Below are 27,956 nucleotides of genomic sequence, written 5' to 3'. Positions count from 1 at the left end.
TAGAAAGTTGTCGGTGAGGGGGAAAAACGAATAAATACGAATGTAGGAAACGCCATGTTCTCATTGCGCGTCTGCTCGCATGGTCACAGGAGGGAAAATGTATGACTAGTCTGGCATAACCAATAGGCCTACATTTTTAAAATGTGCTAGGCCTACATAAATATATAATTAACACTTCATGACAGTCATCTACATTAGGCCTACGCCAAGTATAGGGCTCCTACAACAAGATGTGTTTTCTTTTTTCTAAAGCGGTCCACCTGCTGGACCACTTTGGTGTTTGACTTGTGCGCATACAGAAGGCAACATTTTCCCTCCGAATTGAGATGCGCAAATGCCTTGTCCACAACAAAGGAGTAATTTCCATCCTTCATTGTGAATGCTGCGTGCGTGCCTGGCCGATATATAATCTCTTTCGCGCAAATTGGGCTATGGCTGGATACGAGCACTTGCACCGTGGTGACCGTGTCGTCAAATCACTTTCGTTTAACCTGGCGCGGTCAAACGGACAAGGAACACTGAACATGAATAAAACCAGAACAGACACGTTGGAAAGCTGTGGGAGTAAGTTGGAAAACTACTTTCTGTCTCTCCCTCTCCTTCTCTCTTCCTTGCGCGATTGACGGTATTGATTGACAGCTGAGACCTCCGTTTAGTCTAGTCGTGATTTCATGAACCCATTTTCATTTCATGAACCCATGTTCTGCAGGCGACGTGGTGTTTTATAGATAACCATCTCGTCGTCTTTTATATTCACAAGAGCACCAAAATTAATATAATTTCTGAGCATTATTCAGCAAGCACCCTTCACAACAGGAAATCTGTGAACTCCATCCTCGTTACATTGAATGATGATCATCAGCCGTTAATTTAAAGCCGGCTGACGGCGCGGGAGAACAAAAAAAAAAAAAACCTAGGCTTATGCCTTCTTTCGAAAGCGACCCCTCCCTCTGCTTTTATTTGTGTTGCTTTTCACAAGCTTGAAAATTAAACGCCGACACAGGCAGGCTATGTGTAGCAGACGACTCACATTAACCAGGATTTCAGTCACAAGAGTTCCTGTCGCGCACCCTATTCAACTGGGTGGACATGCCCAATTCCGCCCGCCTAGTTAATTAGGCTATGTATCCACTTTTTTAAGTCAGGAATGGATATCGACATGATACGAAGTTTGTATGCTTACAATTTGAAACGGTGATGACATTTAAAACAGAGTCAAACGGCCATAAACAGCATTGTAATGAAGGGTGTCGTAGCCTAATGGCAGCATGAAAGAGATGGAACTTTTCACGACGACATTCTGGCTAAAAACTCGCCCTGGCAGCTTCCCTGCTTTGCCTAAGAACCAAAATCATAATATAAAATGGAAATAATATAAAAACACCAGAGGACTGAAATGTGGCAGTGTCCTTTACTTTCAAGCGTGGGGAAACACATTAAAAATCGCAACAAAAATCGCACCTTTCACTTCATGCCGCAACATAATCGCAACAACACAGTAAGAAGCTCTGCAACTTTTATCGCGATTTTCTGGAAATCCTCGTGCACCATCTGGCAATTCCGACCGCGATTTTTTGAGAAAATGCCCGCGATTTCCTGGTGGGACTGGGTTACACTGCAGTAGCATCTCAGCCAGAAGACTGGTGTCTGACAAAGTGGGTGGAGTTCCCGTTTTTTCGGGAGATCAGAAAGGATATTTACATTGCTCTTGGCCTGACTAACGCCGAAGGTGTTGCGTCACTAGGCTGGCGTGGCCTGGCTAGTCAACTGTAGCCTCTTACTGCAATTGGGTTCGCCGGCGGGCCTATTCAATATTTGCTGAAAATACTCAACTACTGTATATCATAACAGCATTGCTTTGAAAGTACTGAGAGCCTTACAAACATGCTATTTGAGACACCATTTTGAATCTACTCCAGTTACTCTCAAATAATCTATGTTTTTTTTTTTTTAATGTTTCTTCACAGCGTATGGTGGGCCACTGGCAGCCAGCCAAGGAGCTTATGGTGAGTGTCAATGTGTGATGATACAATAGTTAATGAAGCACTAATAGTCTCACATTAACCACTTACTATGCATGTAGGCCTACACACAGCGCTAGTGATGTATCATATTAATTTGCAAGTTGAATACATTGACAATGGTAACTTTCATAGTTCACCACACGTGGCATTGTACTCGTCCAAATTCATGCTAGATCATGTATGACATCCAGTGTTTTATATCATGGCTAGGTAACAGGTACTGTCCATATGCTTGCAAACAAACGTCTGTCCTCCGCCCTCAATGACAACATTTGTAAAATATTGCACATTCCAACTTTTAAAATAACAAATTGACCCATCTGCTTTTGTGTTCTTATTTGTGTTATGGTTCTGGATCCTGTAGCTAGTGAAAAGTGAAGTCATATAACAAATATTGCAACGATCTTCCAACTTATTCTGTTTTTTCTCCTTTTACAATAGGCAAGGATCCAATGAAGTCCAACTACTATGGCAACGGCTATAAAGGTAAGGTGGATTTCCGGCTGCAATTACAATAAAGTCTGTATAGTCCAACATTGGTACACTTTTTACTTTTGCAGTATAGGGTGGTTTATTGGAGGTCTTCAAAAGACGATTGGAAGTTGGGGTACACACATCCTCAAAACAACATTAATCTAGGTGCCATGCAATGAATAGTAGATAGAAATGTTGCTGTTTATTAAAACATTTTTTTTTTTACTTTTGGAACTACACAGTGTGCAGTCCAATCTCTCACAGTCCTCTAAAGACGCCTTGTAATTCATTATTCAATGTCTATTTATCTCACGACATGGGCACTCAGTAAAATGAAAACAAACCATGAGATTGACTCACACAATAGGACTCCTCTATTTCCTGTGCGCCTCTAATGTTCTGTGTCTGCTTCCAGGTTGATTGAAAAGGCCTTCAGCAAGAAGTGAATTTATGATGGTCCCTCCCTCCCCGCGTGTGTTCTTTGTGTTTGTGTCCAGCTGCGTTGTTGTTTTGTCTTCATGTGCATTTAGTTGTGTCTATATATGTTGTTGAGCTTTTTCATGTTCTATGTTTGTTTTGTCTCCGTATTGTCATTGTTGTTTTTGTCAAACCATCTCCCTTTTGTGTTCTCCCCTTAAGTGTTGCCCGCTTTATTGTACCTTTTGCTAAATTTGAGACGAAAATTTGTTGTATGATGGATTTCTGCACATGAAACACTAAACTGTTTTCACCCCGACTGTCTGACTTGCTCATCATTTCAGTGAAAAAACACACACTCATGGCCATAGGCCTAATAATGCATAACTTACACATATACTTACACATATACCTGCTTGTAATAAGGAGAAGGAACAGTGAGTAATGGGTCCTCCTCCGCAAGTGGCTTGGAACGGGCAGTGGTATCCGTCTTCACGCCTTCATTGCTTGTCAATATTCATTGCTGCTAAATTGTCCCAAATGTCTGACTTAAGAAAACACATATGCCTGTAGACCGACAGTAATAAAGCACACTTTGCACCAACACTTGCTTGCAGGGTTCTAAATTAACTTTCTTCATCACCAGCCAAAACAGCTAGTAGATGTTTATCATACTAGCCAAACAAACATTCACTAATGGGTTAAAGTGGCTGGGAAGTTTCCTTTTCTACCTCCCGACCTGTTTTTTTCACCAGCATTTGGCTGGTTGGCAGGTGTTGATTTAGTAGATCCCTATTTTCTTGTAATAATGACAAATGGCAGTAAATTATTTGCTGTGGGGTGCATGAGCCTTATAAGGGCAGGGCACAATGTGGCCGGCCTCTTCTTACTTTCATTGCATGTCAATAATCATTGCTGCAAAACTTGTTATAACAGGATTATTAATAGATAGTTGCGTGGTTAACATGGTATGGGTTTTTGCTTTGAGTCACGTCCGAAACCTAGCACAGCCCGAGCTTTTATCACCTTTTGGTGTTAAGTGGTCAATTGTGCATCACATCAGCTCGCTCGAATAAATTGAGGTCAACCCGTCTGAGCTGATGGAACTGATAAGAGCATTGTCAGCCCCTTTGCACACACCACGCAGGGGTCTTGTCACATGCCGGTATACGGTACGTGACAAGGTCCTCTGAGGAAAAAAACCCTCATCACAAACAGGATACCACAGTGTTCTACAAGCTACATACAAACCACGTTTTACAGGAAACGAAACAAAAAAAGAAAACCATAAATGAAGTCCTATTAGAGACCCATAATTAATAGTGGAACATGAAATATGCATGCATAGTTCCAGTTGTAGACTTAACTAATTAGTATACTAGTTAGAGAAGGCAAGTTGATGTGAGGCTGAAAAGTGGAGAAGACGTGCACACACTATCTCCTGATGGCTTTTCACAGCCTTTTACTGTGTAACTGGGAGCTGACTCCCACATACAAGATAGATGAATGAAACATGTTAGTAATCTTCAGGTTTTTCTTTCTTTATTCACCTACAAACAGTTTGGACATAGCCCTTCTTCAGCGTGTAATACTGATTGCACCAGGTGGTCCACAAACCTGAAGAGTGCTGGCCTTGAAGTTGAATCGAGTGCCAGACTCATCCCTTGTCTTTGCTGCTGTCTGACAAGAGGTCAGTGGAAATGTTGACCTGTGATGCCATGCCAGAGCATTTACTGTAGGCCTACATTGCACATTTAAAGGGGTATGCCACTATTTTGGGGCTTAATACAGTTAAAATAGTTGGCTAGGGTTTATATAGGTGGTAAAGTGTCTTATTTTTCATGTAAGCCGTTTGCTCATGCTACACGGATCCATTGACTTTCACTAGCTTAGGGACATACTCCCTCTTTTAACTTGTCTTAAAGCAAGACAACAACATGAAAAATAAAACACTTTACCACCTTTATAAACCCCAGCCAACGATTTTAACTGTATTAAGCCCCAAAATAGTGGCATACCCCTTTAAAGCCACGGGCCAATGCACATACGGTACACAAATGCATTTTACTATGGGGGGACCACAGATGTAAAATTAACTTTATAGCTTATAGCTAACCCCTGTACTAGAACTGTCCTGTTCACCGCCATTGTCAAATAAGCTAATAAAGTAACCTATACAAGGCCAACCAGAGCATTTGAAAATCTTGGAAGTCATTATCGCTATCTGCTAACTAGGTCAACTTTCTTCTCCTCAATCTATGCGTTTACATGAGACACTTTAAATCTGATTAAAACTTAATTCCGCTCTAAAATGATCATGTAAACACTTACCGAACAGGATTGAAGTTTATTCTGATTTAAACTTAAGTCAGATTAAAGTGGGTGGTTTATTCCTCTTTTAAATCCGATTAAACACGTTCCTCTGTCATGTAACCTTTTATTCAGAATTACAATAAGTCCAGTCGTTCCACGCATGCTCGTTGGCCACACGATGGCGCCAAGAGCCCGTGCTCTTTGCTACTGAGAAAAAAATGGCGGCATTTCCTGTTGATTTTCACATGAAAGTTTTGCTTAATTTAAAGTCCCTAAGCGACTTTAAATGTTGTGGCTTCCATATTGATGTAAAAGTGCCCCACGAAGTAATGAAGCACAACAAAGTTACTCCACATCACCCTTTAGGTGAAAGTGCCATGTATATACGTCGCAAAATAACTCTTAATCCGATCTATTTAAATCCTATCTATTAGATCTGATTCAAAAACATCATGAAAACGTAGCCAATATCTACGTGGACTTTCCCAGTTGACCTCCCAGTAGGCCTACTGGTAACCCAGGGGTCATTATCAAACCTCGGTCTATCAAACGGAATCAAATACATTCCTCCTCCTTTGGACAAATATACAGGTCCCTCCCATTACCACAGCTCGGGCACATTTTATGGTGCCCGTATATAATATGCCTACCCCCTGCTCTGACCACAACTTCGGCAATGCTCCATCAAACCTTACTCTGATATAAACAATATTGACAATGTGACAATGTTTTACCGGTACTTTGTTTATTGAAGTAAAATTAAAAATATATATTTTTTAAATCAACAGAACACACATTACAAAGCTAAAAAACAAAGAAGGCAAATTAATTACTGACAAAGAAATGATTGCAGAAGAATTTGCTAAATATTATGAAGACAAAGAATATAGAGACAGTTCTGAAATACTTGAAGTTAAAGAAATGCCAAAGTTAACCAAAGAAAATAACAAGGAATTAATAAAAGGAATCGCAATAGAGGAAATAAATGAACAAATTCAACGTTTAAAGAAAATCCCATGTGATGATGGTTACACAAATTAATTCTACAAAACATTTAAAAATGAACTGCTGCCTTTACTGTGTGAAGCACATAACTATGCATTACGCACAGGCAAATGCGCAAAAACCTGGGCATCATCTATCACAATCCTTATACATAAGCAAGGAAAAGACAATACAAAATGCACTTCATATGGGCCTATATCGATACTTAAAGGATAGTTCTGGTGTAAAATTAAAGTTTCACCATCGATTTCCCATGCCCCAAAATGTATCTAATGATGAGCCATTCAGGGGAATGCCGCGCCGTTATGGAGTTAGCTTATTTTAAGCTTTTTGGTGAATAACGCAGCCAATGCATCACGGCGGGGCCAATTTGTAAATATTATTTTCTGATGTTTCCCCGCTATAAACAACCTCAAAAACGATACACACTTCATCACAAAGGTCTCGTCAATCAAACCGAGGCACAGATAAGAATCATCAAACCACACAGTGTTTCACTGGCCAGTGTTTTCAGAGGTGTCTCACTGTTGCAACTCTCTAGTCTGACCCGGATGCAGGCTACTCCATCAGGTGGCTAGGTAGGCTAAACATGGTCCGCGGTTCTTATACCGGGTGCGGCCGTAAAATGAAAAGATGGAACCCCGACAGTTTTCACCGACTGCCACTGTCTAAACCAGCCATATTACGGGAATGGCTAATAGCATCAGAAGTGGACGAAACTGACATAAAACCCCGGAGTAGATCATTTTCACACACCCATTTCAATAAGTAGCTCACATGTTGAAAAAGTTTGAGCACCCCTGGACTATACCCAAAGACAAAATGAGGATATGGTTTTGATTACATTAGACACAGAAAAAGCATTTGAACTAGTCAGTTGGAAATGTATGTTTGAGGTGTTTAATAAAATAGGATTAGATTAAATGTTTTGTCCATGGCTAAAAGCAATATACAGTAATCCAATTTTCAAAACAGAGAGCACATCCGTTTACAGTACCTCACTTGTCTACTTTCATGTTGCCACTTTCTATGGACAAAAAAAGAGAGAAAATGACTGCAAGTTCAAACTAAAGTGAGCAGAAGAAAACTATGCTGTTGAATAAGTATATAAAAAAACAATAATGCACTGTTGGTAGGCTATCTTTGTTTACACATGTGTGTGCATGTGCCGCAAATTGTGTGGCAAGAAGAGAGATTTTATAACATTCCAATACAGTGGGCGAAATCCCTGGCATGAAACGTCGTATTGTTATATATTGATATTACTTGTTAATGGGGGCAGGGGGTTGTTATGGCCTAATGTATTTTGCTAATTCAAGATTTGGCAACCAGTTTTGGGTAACCAAGCTGCTGGTGCCATGTGGACGCAAGCCCCAAACAATTAAAAATATCAGACTTAAAAACGTTTGGATTAGGCCTTAGACAAACCCAGTAATATTCAAGTTTGAAGTACCACCAATCCCAAACACTCCCATATTGAGGAGCATTTCCTTCGGTATGGGTCGAGCATGGCGGGACACGTACAGTTTCTCCAGCTGAGCGTTCATGGGAGAGCTCACATACTCAGAGCAGGACGGACCGCTCAAGCTGGGGCCACAGGTCACCTGGAGTTTGTAGTAGAACATTCCGTGGTTCAGGGCACATGCATTGCCCTTGGTCCCTTCCTTGAGGTTGACAGTGCAAGCACCAAGCAAGTCGTCATCCCACCCACTGTCTTCGTCCCACACCTCAAACCTCACCATGCTGGTCTGGGACAAGAGGACATCACCAATATCAAAAGGCATGTTCCACTGAGGGTAGTTGTTATTCCAAATCACATTGCTGCGTCCGATTAGCATCTTCTGGGAGTTAAACACCTTCACATAGGCATCAGTTCCTGTGGTGGTGTCACCCCACAACCCTGTTGCCTTCACTGCAGTGATGATGACTCGAGCGAGACCACGTTTGGTGGGACAACAATCGCTACCTACGCCAGGATTACCATGACAACTGCAAGCACAGGGTTCTTTGGGGTTTCTTTTGATGCCAGACTTGCAGGGCTTTGAGCAGTTTTGCCAGAGTCCTTGCTCTAGAACGTAATGCTGGATTGCTTTGCGTAGTTCTTTCCTGACGAGAAGTTGAGGTGGAAGCAGCTCGTGCAGTGGATCCAGTGAGTAGGTGATCACGTCTGGGTTGAGGGGAAGGGAGGAGAGCCAGTCCTTATAGGCTGAAGGGTCTTTGTCAGCAGAGAAGAGAAGATCGCTGTCGGTGCTGTGGCCACCAAAGACCTCTGTAAACCTGTCAAATGACAAAGAAACACAAAGAAGTGTTAAACTTGAATTACAATCTACAGTACATAATTAATTAGAAGGTACTGATGATTGATAGAAAGTTCACACTGTAAACCTCAAGTAACATCTCTTTACTGAAGCCCTTAAACCTCCATTCCTTTTTCCCCAATTCCTTGTCCCATCTCCTTTTTGTAAATCGACCTTGGGTTCCATGAAAGGTACTATATAAAAAAGTTATTATTATCAGGGGTGCACATAACTTTTTTAGGCCGTTACTCATATGCGCACCAGCAAATATGTTTTGGTACGCACCTCATCCGCGAAAAAAAAAAAAAAAAAAGTCTACTGTCTGCAGGGTCGAAGGATAAAACATTATCACCACGAACGTAGACACATGTTGTTTGAAGGCTAATGCAACTGGTGAAAGGTAGCCTAATCAAATGTGTTGTTAGTTTGGTATTCTTTAAATCTTAATTAGCCTACATATGGTACAGGTAATCTTCAAGTTAAGTGATTATTGTCTGGATTTCATCTGTTTTTGCCGATTTCGCCGTCATGCCTGTTAACTGATGCACAGAGGGGGAATAAACTTGTATGCGGTGTCCGTTTGGAATATGGTGGGAGGAAGCTGACGAAATTAAGAAGTGGAGCTGGCTGGGAACTGTGTGCATTTAAGAAGCCACGCGCATGGATGCATGCTTTCAGTTTTTAACTTCTATGCATCGGAGTTGCCAATGAGAATGACGGGGGAGCGCGTCCATTCTGGGAGTTAACAGACGGCACAATTCCATAATGATGGAGGGAGGAGGAGAGAGCCAGGAGCTCAACTCGGTCGCGCTCGCGCTGACTGTTGTTAGATTTACAGTTGATATGCGAGTGACATGTCTATTTTTAGGCATTCATGAGAAAACGGGACACATCGCGCCCCTTACCTGTTCAACACGGAACGCATGCTTTCACTACCACATAGCCTACAGAACGATTCCGCATGTCAAGGGACTGGCACTACATTTCTCTCCGCTCATCATTATTAGCCTCAAGCCACGGCACTTGGAGCCACTTCTCGGAAAGTTTTGTTTTTTAAATCTCTGACTCAATTTTCTTTGCTGTTGACGAAACTCCAAAGAAACTGATTAGGCTACTGTTGTCTGATTCTTTTTGGACATGTTTGACCATTCACCAACATCAACAGTCTGTTGAGATAGTACGCAAGTGCACTGTAGTGACTGAGGTGGCAGTACGCATTGCTAATTTTTGGTGCGCATGCGCACCTGCGTACCAGTTATGTGCACCCCTGATTATTATTATTATTATTAATACGTAAATTGTTAAAAAAAAAGAAGAAAAAAAAAGAACACTGACCCATTTGAGGAAACAGACAGAGACTCCCTATCTTGTTAGACCAGCAGAAGTGCTGTGTCTGAATACCCAATGGGGGGATATTCTCGCAAACCTCTTGTCTTTGTCTCTCACCTGTCACTGAAGCTAGATGAGAAACGGTTCCCTCCCTCAATCTTGTCCTTCGCATCTCGACAGTGATTCACTGCTGCTGATCCCTTTGCTTTGCCTCCAGAGCTGGCAGAAGCCTCTATGTCCAGACACATCTTGACCTCGTCCGACGACAGGCCTTGTAGGGAGGCCATGCACTGCCTGACACTGGTCACCGAGTGCACCATCCCACCCAGGGTCACCTGATTATTAGACACACAGAGTTACATTTACACACGTTTACTAGTTACTCCACTGCCTAATGTTCGGTTTTCATTACTGTACAGGACTTAATTTTTTTCCCTTAATTTTTTTAAAAGATTTTTTGTTTTTAAATGTCATTATTTTTCAGACAGAACAGTAGGAGAGACAGGAAACAAGATGAGAGAGAGACGGGGAAGGATATCAGGAAGTGATCCAGGCCGGAATGAAACCCGGGTCGTCTGTCTTTTTCTCTTACTTTAGTCATGTAGTGGGTGCCAAAGTTGTCGATGAGCTTGTAGAAACGGCCCTTGTTCTCATTGGTGTAAGTCTTGGGAAGCTGGTTGATGGCGTATTGGAACTCTGGATGGAGATTCGGCCGGTTGGAAACCCTGTAGCTGTGTATGGGAAAACAGAGTTATCAGAAATATCTATCATACTACTCATGCCATTCACAAGTATTCCCCCTCTACTCCTCTCCACCCACAACAACATTGTTAATCCATCTGGTGCTTTTCCTGGGAATCTGTGATTGTGTACATCAGAAGCAGATCCTATGCATTCAATATGTAAACATGAAATACCACAACTGTACTTACAATTGAATCACCAGTGCTAATGAAAGTGGCTCAGGGGTGTGGGTCAGCTCTATGTTCCCACTGCCCATTGGGGCAGGTGGGAAACGCTATTCAGACATAACGGTATTCCTACATCGGACATACCGTAGGGTTAGGGTCAGGGTCAGGGTTAGGTTTGAGATTAGGGTTAGGATAACTGTATGCACTCTCCCTAAACTGATAAAAGCTGAGCAACGTAGCAAAAACCACAGAAATGGCATATCTCCCGACGGTATTCCGACAGTAGACATCAATGTAGTGGCATATTGTGTGGCATATTGGAATAGCGCCATGTAACCGGCAGTGGGAACATAGACACGCTCCCGTGCCGGCACTAAGGCTCCCCATACCCATGAAGACCCAGGGTCAAGTCAGCCTGGATGATTTCCCAGCCCTGCCCCATCTGCCACTCTCTTACTGTCTTACTCATGCCTGTCTTATTATCCCATTAGACTCTAATAAAAGACACAAACAGCCCTTAAATGATGGTAAACTGAAACCTCAAAGGCTTTCCGTACCTGTAAAACCCACAGACCGTCTTGTGACTCAGGAAGGTGAATTTGTCCCTCTTTGTTTTTTCCATCGAGTATTCAGCCAATTTTGAGTTTGTCCCCGCTAACGTAAGAGAGCCCTCGCCTCTTTTAGCCTGTATATCTAAAGAAGCTTTCCAGTTATTCTCCACACTAGAACTGCTAGAACTGACCAGGGACTCGCTCGACTGATATTGTTTGCTTGAAACTTCCATGCTACATCTTTTAGTGGGTCTCCAGTCCACCACTGACACTGGGACTTTCTGCATCTTCCCTTCTTCATACGGGTTCTTGCACAGCAGGCAGGTGTTGTTCTCGCGTCTCCACAGGTTCATGTCGATCACAAAGGCCCCCTTGCGCTGCATCCTGGTGATATCGAAGCCCTCGCCGGCCAGGTTGGAGCCCGGAGCAAACTCGGCCTCTTTGCACTCTCGAAAGGAGCCCCTGGTGCAGGATGGGGTGGTCGGGGGTATGACGGAGAGGCACAGGACGACCAGATAGGTAAAACCTGAGACCCCCATGGCCAGACCTGTAATGACAATTCATACAAAGTCTCTGTAGGTCAAATAACTAATACATGCATTAATAGAGCAATCTGCATTCTGAGTTCTGGCAGACCACGTAGTCAACGCGCCCTTTCCCTTACTACTCAACCCATACAACTCTCCACTAATCAGCTGCGCTTTGGTTAATCAGCTGCAGCTCGCAATTGGATGCTGACATATGGCGCGCTTTATTTAAACTACCGAATTTGTTTTCCTGTCATTGCTTTTTGCTGCTTGTTTTGCTCCCACCACCTCCCCTGCTCCACCAGACTAATCATTGTCAAACAATGTCATGTTGTTGTTGTTGCTTGCTCTGTTCTAGGGGGTATTTTGCCTTTCCAGCTAAATGGAAGGCACACCACCTGAGGATGCTGCTGTTCCCTGTATTGGCTTCCATGGAGCTCATGGAGAAGCCGGGGAACTTCCTCCGAACAGAGCCATACCCCCAAACACAAATGTATGCATTCAGAAATAAAGCTTCTGAAATTTATCTCTGTTTCACGTCTCATTTTTGACTAGAGTGGATCTGACAGAAATATATTTATGTGTATTATATCTAGGTCTATGTAGTCGACCAGGACTATCAAATGTATGTCATCGTCCGTGTCCAAATCAAGCCTCTTACAAGGTTACTGTACACTCCACGATTTTCCACACAATAACACAAATCTCAACAGATCGGTCTCCAGTGACTCACTCCTTACCCAAGGAGTGGGTGACTGGAGCGAATCGTGTCAGACCGTACAGTATACGTATGCACATAACACAACCCTGCATGGGAAATACAGTGGTGTCCCCCACCCCCAATGGAATGCTCAACTCGACACGCTGTTGAACGTGTCTCCAACCAAAAGGTTACAATTCAGGGCAGCGTTAGCAGAAGGGATTCACCACACTGTTACTTTACCTCGTTTACTACGTTAAAACCATTTCATTTACACAGGAGGTGTTCCAGGGTCGTTTTGACCCGTATCATTTTAGGGGGCTTATACATCAATATTTTCTAAAATCTTTGATACAATACTGATCACATGTTGAGTAGACAAGGCAGAGGGTGAATTATGTGGAAAAAGGAGCGCCGATATTATTCGGTCCTCCAGTTATGCATCAATGTTGCAAACTTGCGAGAAAAGCACACTAGTGCAGGGGTGTCAAATATACGGCCCGCGGGCCGCATCCGGCCCGCCAGAAGGTTCGATCCGGCCCGGATGTTAAAAAAAAATAAAAAAATTTTGCTTTGCTTTTACAAAGAAATAACCGAAATGCGCAATTACGCCACTGGGGGCAGAATCGAGACCAGCATGACATTAACCCAATGGTCCTCTCTCTCTCTTACACTGTATTTGTAGTAAAGTGCACATCAGACTTCTAGTATAAATGGTGAATTTGTACTGTGACAGGCATTTGATAAAGCTCATACATAGACCTCATATATAGATGTCAAATGTTAATACTTCTTATTCGTATTGTATTGGTATTGGTTTTAATTAAATAATAAATATAACTGTATTTGTATTGGTTCATATTGAGCTAAAACGGGAAATGGGATATTAAAATGCAGGAAATTACATCTAAGAAATACAAAATTTTCTGGGGGAAGACCCCCAGACCCCCCGCCAAAATGAACTGTCCCCTATTTTATTAATTGACAGTTGCCAATGAATGAATGAAATCAATGAAATTTTGCACAGGATTATCGGTATTGCATTGTTTTCTACATATTCGACACACTTTTAAAACATGCTGAAAAGATAATGCAATAGTATTGAAAACTAACGCTCTGCTTTATGGTTTTTTTTTGCGATAATGTTACTAATGCGGCCCGCTTGAGGTCCTCATGGGTTGTATGCGACCCCCGGACCAAAATGAGTTTGACACCCCTGCACTAGCGGCTCAATCCGAGAGCTTGGATTGAGTTTAGTCACTTTCTTCACCGTCTCATCTTTTTCTCCCTGTATCTCTCACTCTCACAAAAAATATACAGAAATTCACAAGCAGGTTGAAGGGAACATGACGGTGAATATGAGCTATGATTTTTTTCTTTCAAACATTCTTTTTCTATATGCCGAGGTCAAAATGACCCGAACACCTTCTATGTAACAAAAATACGAACACCTTACAAGGGTTAATATTAGTGCGAACAACGTTATGCACGCGCCACCAAGAAAAGCCTACCTTTGCTCACAGATCAGACGCGCACAGAACCACGATTATCACAGGGGTCTTCACACAACCCAACAGCATCAACACTGCACTGGACAGGTAGCACCAGAGAGCCCAGATGAGTCCAGACCTGGCGTCTCGCTCTTACAACTAGCTAAGGAAATGTATAGGCCTACTCTGAAGACACATGCCATTGCCCCCCCTGTCACACTTCCGCTGAGTCCCAGTGCCGCCCTGCCAACCCACAGACCAGTCGTGCCAATCAGAGGAGAAAGCCAGAGACACATCGTTTCCGTATCCTACACTATCCATGGGACCACAGGTCCAACCTGCTACATATTGATTGCAGTATGAGTAGAAAAACAACTTCAGAGGTGTGACCACCACCACTTAAAGCGATGGTTCGGAGTAGAATCACCCTAATGCCATTTGAACCGTGACACCCATCCACCTTTACACCCGAAGTGTTTTCTGCCGCAGGCTTACATCAACAGAGTTTATTCAGAGTGTTATTCGATGTTTATTCCGGATAGCTTGACTCAAGCGCATATGGATACTGGGCACCATCTCCAAACTTTCCCCACAAAAATAACATGTCATGACACCAAACTTCTACAGTATAACAAATGTGGTTTGTACTCACAAAAAGATGAATTTGAAACTTTGTACATAGTCCAGGAGTTTATTAGTAACAACACACGAGACGATTAGCTTTTCTGCTGCTAAACATCCGTCGACGTCACTTCCTCCAGCTGGGACTGTCCACTTATTGTAAGGTTTGTGTTTTAGTCCACAGCCAGGATATATGCACGAGTGTGGCATCGTCTTCTATTTATTAAACGTGGTAAAATTTAAATCCGAAGTGGTTAATTTCTAGTTGTAGCGCAAGCTGTCTTTTTGAGTTTTCCGCCTTCCGGACTCACGTGTATTTGTTTCCATCAACAAAGTCCCAGCTGGAGGAAGTGACGTCGACGGATGTTTAGCAGCAGAAAAGCTAATCGTCTCGTGTGTTGTTACTAATAAACTCCTGGACTATGTACAAAGTTTCAAATTCATCTTTTTGTGAGTACAAACCACATTTGTTATACTGTAGAAGTTTGGTGTCATGACATGTTATTTTTGTGGGGAAAGTTTGGAGACGGTGCCCAGTATCCATATGCGCTTGAGTCAAGCTATCCGGAATAAACATCGAATAACACGGCAACTCTGTTGATGTAAGCCTGCGGCAGAAAACACTTCGGGTGTAAAGGTGGATGGGTGTCACGGTTCAAATGGCATTAGGGTGATTCTACTCCGAACCATCGCTTTAAGCCGGGCATACACTGTGCGATATTTTCACTCGTTTGTCTTAAGCTTCTGCTCACACTGCACGATGGAATTTCACTGTTTAAAAGTTCACAACTCACGACTCACGTCCTCACACTACACGAGCCGACAGTCGAATGCGAGCGAAATGCTTCCACCGTAAGACGCGACAGGCATGTTTCCCCTGTCTGCAGAGGAGGGAACATGCGCACCTGAGGTGGAGATGAGGTCGCGCTCAACAGCGAATCGCACGGCCCTATTAATTTGTGCAAGTGAAGTGTCACATCGGGTCCTAGCACTGCTTTAACTGTGCGATTTACGCACGAGCCACGACCAGAATTTCAAACCGTTTTGATTTTCTTGCGACCCTGCGATTGCACAATCGTGAGGCGAAATCGCTTGTCGTTACCCCATGGACACTGCACGATGTGAGACTCACGATTGACCTGCGATTGAGCATGAAATCGGCCCGACTCTCAAAAAGTCGTGCGAGTGCCAAATCGGGGCAAAATCGGGGCAAAAGTCGCACAGTGTAAGCCCAGCTTTAGTCAGATAGTAAAGCAACTCCACCTTTGTAACGCCCATGGAATAATCTAACTGCAATGTCACAGTTTGGACCAACTGTTGAAAGTGGTGGATTGTCTCTTACAATCTCCATCTTGTTATCGCACCACCGTACCGCCACAGGAATTCTTTTTTGACATGCAAATATATATATTTAGACCAAATCCCATTTACAATTTCTACTCCTACGCCTTCCCCTTGCCCCTAGTCCCGTCAAACGGAGCTGTAATGCGTAGGGCTTTAAATGGAGAACCAGCCTCTCTTAGGTTGAACCAACAATATTGCTTGTAATTACTTGCACAACAATTTTAAAAAGGACAAAGCTGTAGCGCAACCCTTGCAAAACCTTCATGACTTCCATGCATTGTGTTGACGTTAATAGCGTTTTTTTTTCACGTGTGTTTCATGGAGAACAGGCATTACATATTGGGGCAATGTTAAACTTAGTAAAATGGAATAATTAGTACCACTCTAAAACCAAAAATCAATTACTGTGAAAATGCTTACATTTGTGTGCTGTTGTGGATGCCGCGGATATCGTAGCCCTCCGTTTGGAGTGTGGTGTCGGAAAATCTCCGTTTGGAGGGGTAGTAAGCCCTTACCCAACCCCTCTGTCTTAACGTGAAATGGGACGCCACTACCCCTACACGTGAACGCGCAAAACGGAGGGGAAGGGGAAAGGTATAGGGCTAAGGGCTTAGACTCCTTAAAGGCCAACTTCACATAAAACCCAGTTTTACCTGTTCCTATTGTCAAACGGACTGTCACCCATAGCTACACAAACATCCAAGGTCCCATAGTGGGGCGTCACCTCCCCTTGGCGCGTTTCCTAATTTAAATAAATTATGCAGTTTCTGGAGCGAATAAGAAAAGCCCTTCTCTCGTACGTCACATCGAAACGGGGCGTTCCTAATGCAAATGAGGGGCCAACCCACCCCCAAACTGCCCTCCCCGCCCTCACCAGAGCCCTTGATAAGAACCTCCCCCCAGAGGAAGTTGTTGAGATTGAAGACCCGCGGTTCTGAGAAGCTAAGTAAGCTAACTGTTTATTAGCATGGCAGAACATACTCGTTCGTGTGCAATTTGTGGCACTAAAGCATCGACATCGATGCATTTCTTGCCCAAAAAGGAGGATGATCGGAAGAAATGGCTGGAGTTCATCTATGGGACATCACAACCAGCTAAATATAACAAGACGCTAGTGTTGTGTTCCACACATTTCCAGGACAGCGACTTCACTAACATGGGGGAATATAGCCGTGGCTTCGCTACAAGGCTGATTCTACGACCTGGGTCAATACCATCACGTAGAACAGGCACCAGCCCACAAGCGGTAAGTCGTGGATTATGAAGTTTTGCATCCAGTGTTTTGTTACAATAGGCTAACAACATGCTTGTTTCGTTCTGTGGCAGCCTGATATGGGTAGAATTAGAGCTACATAGCCACAGCCACTGACTGGCGTGTGTCTAGCTCCAGTTCTGTATCAGCACGATAGTGACCAAGCTAAGTAAAACAAAAAAGAATGTTTTATGCAACTGAGCCCTTTTTTGAGCTACTGAACTCAGATTAATCCGCGCAGTACACCGGAGTGTGTTCAAACGAGTAAACAAAACAATTGTGTTTATTTTTCGCCCCTTTGCCCTGGCTTTGAAAGTGCTTCTTGCTTACTAACACGCCCAATTTGCGTTTACCTGTTGTATAACGTTATACTCCTCATTCGTTTATGTTTCGAAGTCACGAAATGGTGACAAAGCTTTGGTTAGTGTAGGTATTTTTGAACTATCGGGTGATTGGCTTTAGCTGCCGCGCACCGAGAGTACAATCACTGTCTCCAGATCACCATTACGGATGGTCGCGCAGGCACTCGAAGATGGACGCAGCTGTGCTCATTTCAAGGGTCATTTCCAAATAACACACGCAGACATCCTGCTAAGTGTCCATAAAGTTCATTGAAAGCGACTCCCCGTTGCCCGCGAGTCAGATAAAATATCCCTGGTTTTAGACTATGTAGCCTAAGCCTACGTTTTTCCAATTGGCAATGCGGGACAGAGAAAGATAAATACTTGTGCGCCCTGCAAAAGTCCCAGTAGAAATCGCAGGCAGATGTTCTATGCAGACTGGACGATATAAAGCACACTAATATACACGCCTTTTAACACGAATGCCGTTCTGATTGTCTGAGGTGTCAATGGTCGATAATCTCCCTGAAATGAGTTTTTGGAACTTTGGATGCCTGCACACGTGTACCTAGTTTCTAAACCTGTGTTTCTAAAACTGTTCCAAAATATTCACCACAGCTCACCTATGTGTAATTGCAGTCATTGACACATTTGTTATGCTAATGCTTTGGGGACCCGTTTTCTTTCTGTCTACAGAGCACATCTCAAGTACTGAGGCCACCTTTTACCCATGTTGCCACTCAGACAGACCGACCTCGCCGTTCGACGCGCACTACTCAGGTGTCAATGCGTACATTAGGCCCTCACATGAGAAGCAAAGGTTTGTTGTTTATACATTACATTTTTGTTTCAGTTTCTGTATATTTCATTTCTTTCTTGTGAGGCAGATCATTATGAATTGAAGCAAAATGCTATTCCAGAATGTGTAGCTACTTGCAGTTACTATAGGCCCTACTATACTGCTCCTTTCTGTATGTTATGGCCAGTGTTAGGCAAGTTACTCAAAAGCTGTAATGCATTACGGATTACATGTTACTGTCTTTTCCAAATCCCTTACACTACACCATTGCTATATTTACACTACTTTTGCACTAATTTAGTTACTCTCATAAAAAGAATAGGCCAAGATATAGATCTGGTCATTTATTGCAGTGTGAAGCAATCTCATGAGGCATGCATTTTTCACCTCCAACCCCGGAGGTGTTTTTGGCAGCATGCAGACTAAGAACTTCCAGGTTCAGGAATAGCTTCTTTCTGGCCCACCACACTGTATACCCCTAAAAAACAGGTCATTGGAATGCATTTGTAATTTCAGTTATTTAATATTGTAACTAAGTAACTATTACAGATCCCCCCCCTGTAGTGCCTTGCATTACTGCAATACAGCAAAAAATTGCAGTAATTAATTACTTTTGTGATGCATTACTGCCCAACACCCAGGTTATGGCATTGCAGTATGTGAAAGTGTGTAGTGTCTTCTGTCAGTAACACACATTTTGTTGACTGTAGAAGTCCAATTTGATTGCGACATCGACACAAAGAAGTGTGAAAGCAAAGGAGTAGGCACTTCTGATGCACCATGGGGCCCACCATCCTCTACACCCATAAGGCCCGTTCAACATCGCCCATCTAAAAGACCTCGGGTGGAGGAAGAGGAGGAGGAGGAGGAGGCCACCACCAGCGCTGCTGCAGCTGCTGCTGACGTCACTGACACCCTCTCATTACCTGATCCTGATCCTCACGATCCAACATATGACCCTGCTGCACAGTCGATGACCACGCTAACAGAATCGTCACAGCTTTCGTAAGTGCTTCTGCATGTTCTCATCAGACATTAATACACACATTTGTATTGAAGAGTTTATTGTCAAACTAATGTTCTCTCCCCTTCTCTTTCTCCGTCTTATCTGTAATAGTGACAGCTTCTCAACATCAACAACTGGTCACACCGACAAAAAATACATCGTTTTTGAAAAGAATATCATGGAACTCTTCCAGCGCTGTCCAAGGTGCAGCAAGTCACCAGAGTTGAAAACATACAGGCGAGGAACATTTTTATCCATCGACCAGATCTGCCACCACTGTGAGTTCTTCAGACAATGGAAGAGCCAGCCACTAATTAAGAGCACACCAGTAGGCAACATCCAACTGTCAGCAGCCGTATATTTCAGTGGATCATCATTCTATCAAGTGCAAAAGGTAAAGTATACTTTTTTTAATTTCAACACCTTATGGATTTTCTGGTGTAGTTTTTGAATAACTTTTTCATAAGTAACTCATTGCTTGCGTAATGAAATAATAAAGCTTGTATTACCCCATGTGGCAGGGTTTACCAAAACTAGCTGCCTCAGTCTTTTATTTATTACATATATATTTTCATTTATAGATGTTTCAAGCCATGCGCCTCCAAAACATCAGTTACTCAGCATTCCGGAGGCATGCAAACCGTTTCCTTGAGCCGGCAGTGATTCACTCATGGCACCAGCTTCAAGACACTGAAGTGGAGTCTGTGAGGCACAAAAAAGTCAAGCTTGGCGGGGACATGAGGGCAGATTCACCTGGTTAGTTCTTTCCATCTGTATCTGCACACATCATGTATAACTGTTGCAATACGGACCCAAATGTGTGATGAAATTTGAATAACAGCCCTGTTTTGTATTTGAAGGACACTGTGCCAAGTATGGAACTTACAGTCTTATGAATCTGGAGACCAACAGCATCATTGACCTTCAACTAGTACAGGTTAGTGGGCACTTGTGTATAGAATGATGGACATTGTAAAAAATGGAGCTAAGTAAGCCCCCGGTAAAGGACTGTATAATAGGGCTGGTCCAGGAATACACTAAGCTACACAGGTTGTCCGGCCAGAACGCACAGCAGGGTGCCGAGCCAGGGGGTGTTCCCAGTAGGCCAGGACCTACCTCTGGAGCCGGAAGGTCTGGTTGCTGGGCCAATCACTGCCTACCCACACGCTTGGTGCATGATGGAAAAGTACCAGGTCTGTAGGTCAGTGAAAGGGTCTGTAAGTCAGTAGCAGGGGGAGCAGTAGAGGTGGGGAGGAGGGGCGGGGGGGGGGGGGGGGGGGGGGGGGGGGGTGCAGCATCTCTCTCACAAACAACGGGGGATGGGCTGAGTGTTGAGGTGTGAGAGTGACCAGAGAGAGGAGAAAGGGCCTAAATTGTCAGTCACTGTGGCCAGGAGGCACAATTCTGAACAGACATTTTTACACAATTCACATTGCCCATTATCTGCTTTGTTTTCACTCTCACTGACAATTTTTTCTCTATAACTCAACACTACGTCCTAGGCAAGATATATAAGCTTTGTGTTAAGTCAATATATACTTCCTTTCTATGTGTTCGCAGAGCAATGAAGTCGGTGGGAGCCACAATATGGAGAAAGAGGGACTCACAAGAGGACTGCAGCTGTTGGAGTCGAAGGGTGTGGCTGTGGACTACATTGTCACAGACCGTCACCCCCAGATCCAGAAGTTCCTCAGAGACCGCAAGATAACACATTATTATGATGTGTGGCATTTGGAGAAAGGTCAGTACCTTATGGGTTACAAAGTGCATTTTTAATTCCACGTATTATTCTCATATGTATGACCATGACGAGCAGGGGTGGATTAGTGAACAGGCCTATGAGGCCCCAAACGGGCAGGCCAACTTGACCCCGCGGCCAACACCCCAAACCGGCCTTCAAAACCACATTTGCCATACTGGTCCTGGTATAGTCCCTAGGCCAAGCCAGTTCCGGAGGGCCAAGCCCCTAAGAGGCTATGCCAACTTGGCCCCATGGCCTCGACCCAAACCAGCCTTCAAAACCACCGTAGCAATAGTTATCTTTCCAATTATTTGAGTTCATGAGATGCTACCATTGATTGTGGTTGCTACAAAAAATGACTTCTGTGTAGGCATACTTACCGTTAGGTGGATTCGGCATTTAAAGTTGCGCTTTTGGGCTTATAGTAATCTCAGCATAGCATCACGTGTGTGGCCATGTGACACTCATTTTGTCATCTCAACATCCCAAATATGAGGGAGTGAGTCGGGTTGCCATTCTTTGCCCTGAAATTTATAAGAATGCAGGTAATTGCATCTAAAAACATTTTCACCCACACCCCCCTACACAAATTGTCTACCCATCCACAGCACCCTCTGGCAAAAATGTGTTGCTGTCCCTCTGCGCACACATACGTTTAAAGTTCTATAGCACCCGAACTCTATAGCATGGGGGACTGGGGTGTATCATAGTCTCCCATTACCTGCTAGCTGTGAGCACTGTGTGTAGTTTTCTTAGCATGTCTGATTAGCAGGGTCAAGATATGTTTTTTTGTGGGGGTATGGGGGCCAAGACGGTGTCTGGCCCAGGGGGCCATAATTTCTTAATCTGCCCCCGATGACAAGTGTGAAGTACACTAATACCTTTTGTGACTCTCAGGTCTGTCCAAGAAGGTGGCAAAAGCAGCTAAAGAGAAAGACTGTGAGGTGGTGAAGAAGTGGCAACGAGGGATCAGCAACCACGTGTACTGGTGTGCAACATCCTCCTCCTCTGGGCCAGAAAAACTTGCCAAGTGGAAATCTGTGATGAACCATATGCAAAACAAACACGAGCACGACAACCCCATCTTCCCGAAATGCCTCCACCCTGACCGCAATAGCACAGACCGCAAGAAGTGGTTTAAACCAGGTACTTATTGTTATACTTTTATTATGAACTCGCCGCATGTTGTGACAATGCCTTTTGAAGAGATATTTACATTACGCTTTATCTTTTCAGGTACCAAAGCCATACAGAGGATGGAGAAGATTCTTGTTAACAAGAGGGTTCTCAATGATGTGGAGAAACTAAGCTCCCGGTACCAAACGTCAACTCTGGAAGCATTTCACAGCCTGATGTTGCGGTTCACACCCAAGAATGTGGTCTTTCCTTTCATCGGAATGCTGTGCAGGTACTATATGTTTGTAAATGCCAGCCTTTTCAACATGTTTGCAGTAGTGCCAGTGACACGAATAGCAATGTCTAAATCTTCCAAAAAGAAATGTGTTTTCCTACTCGCAAAGCATTGTTTTGCTATGGTTATGCCCAATTGAGGTCACAGGGCCACTAACCATATGCTTCTTAAATTTGATTTACAGACACTATCTGGCAGCACTTCACTTCAATGAAAATGCAGGGCGGACCCAGGCAAGAACCACAAAAGGAACCTTGAGATACAGCATCCACTACCCCAAGGCCAAAAAGGGAGGATACTCTGTGAAGCCAGTGAAGACAAAAGCAACATACCGTAAGATTTCACAATTGTTTTAATCTTTTCACTGAAAAGTTACATTTGTAACAAAATATTTTTTAAAGGATATACATATTTACACTGAACAATATTTCCCAGGTTACGTGCACAAGATGATGAGTCTGTTGTTCGAGGAGGTCATCCCAAACCCTAAGCCGTACTTGGAGGAGCTGGAAAAGATTCCTGTTCCGAATCCCCTGTCCTCAGCATTCCACCACCCTCCACTGGCAGAAGCTGTAGAATCCTACAGATCCCGCTTCAATCAAGGGCAGCCCTGAAGCCTACATACTGGCCCTCCGTGTCCGGAAACTCCTGTCTGATGCGCCGAACGACACATGCCGGGATGACAACGCGGACTTTTCTCCCCAGCCAGCCCCAGCACCAACTGACGAAGCATCTGTAGGCCAGATGCCGGCATCGTCTGGAAGACAAAGATTGTTGTATACACTGTTTGTCAATGTTGTGCCTTTGCATTTTTTTTAATTATATGTAACATTTGTAAATAAATTGCTCGATTTCTTACAGGAGCCCCCGGTGTTATTTCTTTTTCATAAATCACTGTGCACAGATATGTATGACTTTCAGTCTGGAACAATGAGTAATGATAAACAAAAATTGTAGTGATGTGTAGTTTATGGTGTGTTTTACAATAGAAGTGACTGCTTTTACTGCCACTTAAATAGTGCAGTGAGTATAGTACAACTACAGCATGCCTGTGCACACCGTTTTAACTTTGAAGATTTACAGAACGAGTACCTTTGGTAGCCTCTCACTCGCAGGCTTCCGTGGTCTGTCCGGAAGTCATTGAGGGCTTTCTGCAGTGCATATATATTTAGGCACACAGGTTCTAGTCCAGGGTGTTGGCTCATGCAGGCAACAGGGGTGATGGTATCGGTCAGTCTTGTCATTACCTAAAAAGTTGAACATGAATGTGTATCATTTATCAACGACAAAGGCTACCCATCATCACACAAGTGCAGAGGTGTCCAAAGTTAAAAAATATATATATAGATATGTTTTGGTACCTATAACACTAGCACATGGCATAACATAGTTGTTACACCATTTACTCCACTCCACCCAATGAGAGACAGTGATGTTACTGAAAAACACTGAAACCCTTTTGAGCCAACCGTTTGCTGATCATAACGGAAGTACATGGATCTGCTTGCTTACTAAGACAAGTTACCTCTTGTGTTGGAAATAAACAGTTTATTTCTTTTTCATTTATACTTCAAAAATGTATTCTGCATAAGCATCAGAGTATGATGCATATTGCTCACCAGTGTTGGGCAAGTTACTCAAAAACGAATGCATTACTGATTACATGCTACTTTGGCAGCATGCAGACTGAAACTACCAGGTTCAGGAATAGCTTCTTTCTGACCCACCACAATCCAGGTCATTGTAATGCATTGCAACTTGAGTTAATAGCATTGTAACTAAGTAGTAAATGTTACAGTAGTAAATGTTTTGCCCTGTAATGCCTTACATTACCGCATTACAGCGAAAAGTGATGCATTGTAGTAGTTCGTAACTTTTGAAATGCATTACTGCCCAACACGGTTGTACACAAGCTTTTGAGCAAGAGATGTTTATGTCTATCGTACCTGGGGAATCTCACGGCAGCAAATGTTCTCCTCCTCAAGCGGCATTCTTTCACAATTGTCGCATGAACACCTAACAAACATGAATGGTATTAGACAATTTCTGTCTTCATATTGGTGTAATATTACCGAACGATCATTCTGTGTTGGTGAACTGTTATCTGAAGACAAGCACACTACTTTAGAGGAGGAATTAAGCAGGAAGACCCTTTCTGGTTGTTGTAACATCAACATACTAAAAGATTACAAAGACAAAACGCTTACAGAATCAGAACTTGGTCACAACATTGTTTATTATTATTAGAAAGCATAGTTGAAAGCGATTGTTAAAACGCTAAGCATACTTGTAATAACACGACAAGAACATAATAAACATTGAGATTACCATTCCGAAACGTTCATCGTCAAACGATGAGGAATCGGTTCCTCCTCCACCTCTCCATCGTCCTCTGACTCAGGATCATATATATATGGCTGTATCTCTGAAGACATGTTGAGATTTTAGTCCAAAAAACAATGTTTTCCAGCAGACGGACCCAAGTACCGGTAGGCTAAGCTAGCTAACAGCTTGCAGCTTCCCAAAGTTGTACATAGCGCGAGCGGGGGAGGCGGGTTCATTCATTCATGGGAGGGAGCCAATCAGAGAGACCTCATTATCACGTCATGCATATTCATGAGAGGGAGCCAATCAGAGACACCTACTTATCGCGTCACGCATATTCATGAGGGTAAGCCCTGAAAGCCGGAAAACCCTGTCGTTTCTGAACAAGCCATTTTCCGGCCCTAAACACCAGCTTGAAACAAAATAACCACAGCGTTTTTTTAAACGGGACCAACGCGTAACACATTCAATAACATTGGGGAACACGGCAATATTAATGAAATAACGTTGAGAGGCGATCTTTAACATGTAAAGGATCTTCCATATCTTACCTTCAAGACATAATCAAAGCTAAATAAACACAGCCCTACCTTGGCCCAAAGGGCTTTGCACAGTTAACGTGCGTTACTCCCGCCATTTGGCGTGAGAACCATTAAAATGTGGCAGACCATTCATAGTCAAAAGCGCCATTTACAGGCGTCTGCTTGCATTTTCGGAAGTGTGCCCTCTGCTGTTCATGAGAGAAACTGCAGAAATGGACGGCAGAATGCAGAGGTTCTAGATATGTAGTTCTAAAGTAGAAAGCCAAACACGGCTGCTGTAGGGCTTCTGGCCGTCTGACTTATGACTTATCACAATAAAACATAGATTTTTGTTGTAGCTTACATTGCCAGATCATTCTAAGACCATGTGAGAGCATTTAGTCCAGTTTCCTGCGTCTCAAAAAAGACTCCAGCTGGAATTTCATGTTAATTAAAAAAACATTTTTTTTGCATAAATTGCTTGTACATATGATAAATAACAAGAATTTTTTCGTCTTTAAATTTTCATCATCCGTTTTTGTTGTTTTTTCAGACTTTGTTTGAGGGTAGCCCAAATATGCAAAATGATTTGTGATTTTTTTGCCTTTTCTTGGAATTTATTTGTAACTGATCCCCAATTATAAACACAAAGTGTCAACTATGGTTGGTCAATGTCAGATATTGGATAATAGTCTCAGTTTTATGACTTTTGAGAGTTTTTAAGGTTAAAAGACTAATTTTTCAATAGGCAAAGCTATATTAGCCTAGCCATATATTAAGGTATTACATTCTATCTGAATTGAGATGTTACAATTGAATTATTTCGCTTTTATTTTCAGAAATGGATGGAAATAAAGATTCCACTTTGTCTTCAAATTTACACCATCCATTTTTATTTTTTATGATCATTTAGGCTATGCTTAATTTACATTGGGCTCTTATACGGTGCTCAGGAACATGCTGGATTTGGATGTAAGTTGTTGTTCTTTAAAATCTTTGAACACAGAAATAGGCAACCAACATTGTCTTCAAATGTTAACTTTTCATTTCCACAATAGTGTATCATTTAGGACAGATGTTTTCAAAGTCGGGGCAGGGGATACATGAGTGTAGCCTAAAAGGGACATGTTACCTTGAAGCTTCAACACTGTTCCCACTTATGGCTTAGGAACAACCTTGGAATATTACAGGTAATTGTATTCAGAGTTTTGCGAATGTCTCTGAAGAATGGTCAAAAATTTGTTGGTGATTTAGAAAAAACTGTAAGCACTTCAAGTTATATTATCATAGGCCTTCTAAGCCTATCTCAGGGCCTCCGCACTGCGACAGCACTGCGGAGCACTTTCGCTTCCGACACAATTCTGAGCCCCAAAACCAATTTCACACGAACATAGCATGGATAGTCAATGGGTGGATCTGACAAAATAGAACTCGTCTTTAATCACTAGCCGATGTCCGCAAGTGTGCGGGGTTCTATTAGACAGTGGAATTGAACTTTTGCAAGAGTTTTGGGAAAATAATCGCAATTTAAAAAAATGAATCACGTTTAATCAAATCCCAATTACTGCGTTAATATTGACTGCCCTACAGGTACAGGTACATAGTTTAAAAATGTACATATAGGCCTACCTCGTAGGAGAAAAATCCTGACCATACCATAGTTCACCTGTGGGCACCTATACAGCTTTTGCGCTGTGTAATTGTTCGGATCTAAACCCTGGTAAATTGTACGCCCTTTTCAGACCCTTTCCTCAATAGTTCCACTGAAATAAATTAAATTCGAACATGTCTGTAAAAGCATTATAACATCACAAATGAAAAAAAAAATTGTTTAGTACACAACCATGTCTAGAATTGTGGTTGTGTTAGGGCAAGCATATCCAAAGTCAAGTTTACATTTGCACTGGCCAGCAGTTTCTATCATAAAATCACAAGCACTGTCTAAACACTGCATTTGATTTCTTGACAGCTTTTGCCTGGATTACTTTCCAAACGATTGTAAACCATTAAACCTCTGGCAACATGTATGGTAGGCTAGTCTCACCTTTAGAAGCTGTTTCCAAGTAGCCTGCTATTTTCGAAAACACATTGGTTTTGGTCATCCGTCTTGGTCTTCCGTTTTCAAATCCACACATCAAAAATCCGGCTTTAAAAATATCACAGTTTTTTGAAAAGTAGTTTTAAAAAAATGTATCCACATGCTGCGTTTCCACCGAAACAGGAGAAAGAAATACCCACACATAAAAATATCCTGCTACGTGGAAACAGCATCTGAGAGAGATGTAGAGTTTCTCTTTTTGCTCCTTTCCCCTTGATAGACAGCAGTAAAGTACAGCATTTACCTCACGTGAGGAGAAAAATGAATGTTTTACAAGAACAATGAGGACCTCAGGGTGTGAAAAAGATGGGCTCACAACAAAGGTGTGAAAGTGTTTTTTTTTATTCACACCCTGGAAAGCGAAACTAGACCATACATAACAAAACTCAGCAGAGTAACAGAGAAGACGCCTGCTATAGTTGGTTTATTTCCATCCCAAATGTTTTTATTATTGCCAGG

At 42.7% G+C, this 27,956-nt stretch overlaps 4 protein-coding genes across 8 annotated transcripts in view; 2 read left to right on the top strand and 2 right to left on the bottom strand.

Moving 5' to 3' along the window:
* The window catches only part of LOC134439646 (uncharacterized), a 33,589-nt gene extending 30,354 nt beyond the window's left edge, over positions 1-3,235 (top strand). For all 5 annotated transcript variants that reach the window (XM_063189563.1, XM_063189578.1, XM_063189571.1 and 2 more), the window contains 3 exons: positions 1,968-2,006; positions 2,466-2,510; positions 2,914-3,235. In XM_063189563.1, coding sequence (XP_063045633.1) covers positions 1,968-2,006; positions 2,466-2,510; positions 2,914-2,918 — 89 coding nt within the window. In that variant the 3' untranslated portion in view covers positions 2,919-3,235. The remainder of the gene's footprint in view (positions 1-1,967; positions 2,007-2,465; positions 2,511-2,913) is intronic.
* Positions 3,236-6,125: 2,890 nt separating this feature from the next.
* On the bottom strand, positions 6,126-27,524 carry LOC134463036 (perforin-1-like). Its single transcript, XM_063216293.1, has 5 exons — positions 27,444-27,524; positions 11,328-11,868; positions 10,452-10,590; positions 9,977-10,194; positions 6,126-8,510 (listed from the first exon to the last, which is right to left on the bottom strand). The coding sequence occupies exons 1-5, from the start codon at positions 27,499-27,501 to the stop codon at positions 7,652-7,654; spliced, it is 1,815 nt and encodes a 604-aa protein (XP_063072363.1). The 5' UTR covers positions 27,502-27,524; the 3' UTR covers positions 6,126-7,651.
* LOC134439636 (uncharacterized) lies at positions 19,559-23,411 on the top strand. The gene is made up of 8 exons (XM_063189542.1): positions 19,559-19,795; positions 19,983-20,157; positions 20,262-20,338; positions 20,962-21,142; positions 22,040-22,288; positions 22,379-22,550; positions 22,738-22,886; positions 22,989-23,411. The coding sequence occupies exons 1-8, from the start codon at positions 19,580-19,582 to the stop codon at positions 23,165-23,167; spliced, it is 1,398 nt and encodes a 465-aa protein (XP_063045612.1). The 5' UTR covers positions 19,559-19,579; the 3' UTR covers positions 23,168-23,411.
* LOC134443208 (P2X purinoceptor 7-like) lies at positions 23,178-25,376 on the bottom strand (the record flags this gene model as incomplete). Its single annotated transcript, XM_063193094.1, has 4 exons — positions 24,882-25,376; positions 24,500-24,569; positions 23,646-23,800; positions 23,178-23,310 (listed from the first exon to the last, which is right to left on the bottom strand). Coding segments are annotated over exons 1-4 (465 nt in total), but the record flags the coding sequence as incomplete, so codon positions are not given.
* Positions 27,525-27,956: the final 432 nt, after the last annotated feature.

Source organism: Engraulis encrasicolus, chromosome 2 (genome assembly GCF_034702125.1).
Source record: "Engraulis encrasicolus isolate BLACKSEA-1 chromosome 2, IST_EnEncr_1.0, whole genome shotgun sequence".
Taxonomy (NCBI): domain Eukaryota; kingdom Metazoa; phylum Chordata; class Actinopteri; order Clupeiformes; family Engraulidae; genus Engraulis; species Engraulis encrasicolus.
This window is presented reverse-complemented; position numbering and strand designations above follow the sequence as displayed.

Coding starts and splice junctions, on each gene's coding strand:
- LOC134439636 (XM_063189542.1), top strand. CDS start 19,580: ATGGAACTCTTCCAGCGCTGTCCAAGGTGCAGCAAGTCACCAGAGTTG. Junction 21,143..22,039: donor TGTGTGGCATTTGGAGAAAG/GTCAGTACCTTA, acceptor TGTGACTCTCAG/GTCTGTCCAAGAAGGTGGCA. Junction 22,887..22,988: donor GAAGACAAAAGCAACATACC/GTAAGATTTCAC, acceptor AATATTTCCCAG/GTTACGTGCACAAGATGATG.
- LOC134463036 (XM_063216293.1), bottom strand. CDS start 27,501: ATGACCAAAACCAATGTGTTTTCGAAAATAGCAGGCTACTTGGAAACA. Junction 10,591..11,327: donor ACGGTCTGTGGGTTTTACAG/GTACGGAAAGCC, acceptor TCCCATACACAG/CTACAGGGTTTCCAACCGGC. Junction 10,195..10,451: donor GCACCCACTACATGACTAAA/GTAAGAGAAAAA, acceptor TCTAATAATCAG/GTGACCCTGGGTGGGATGGT.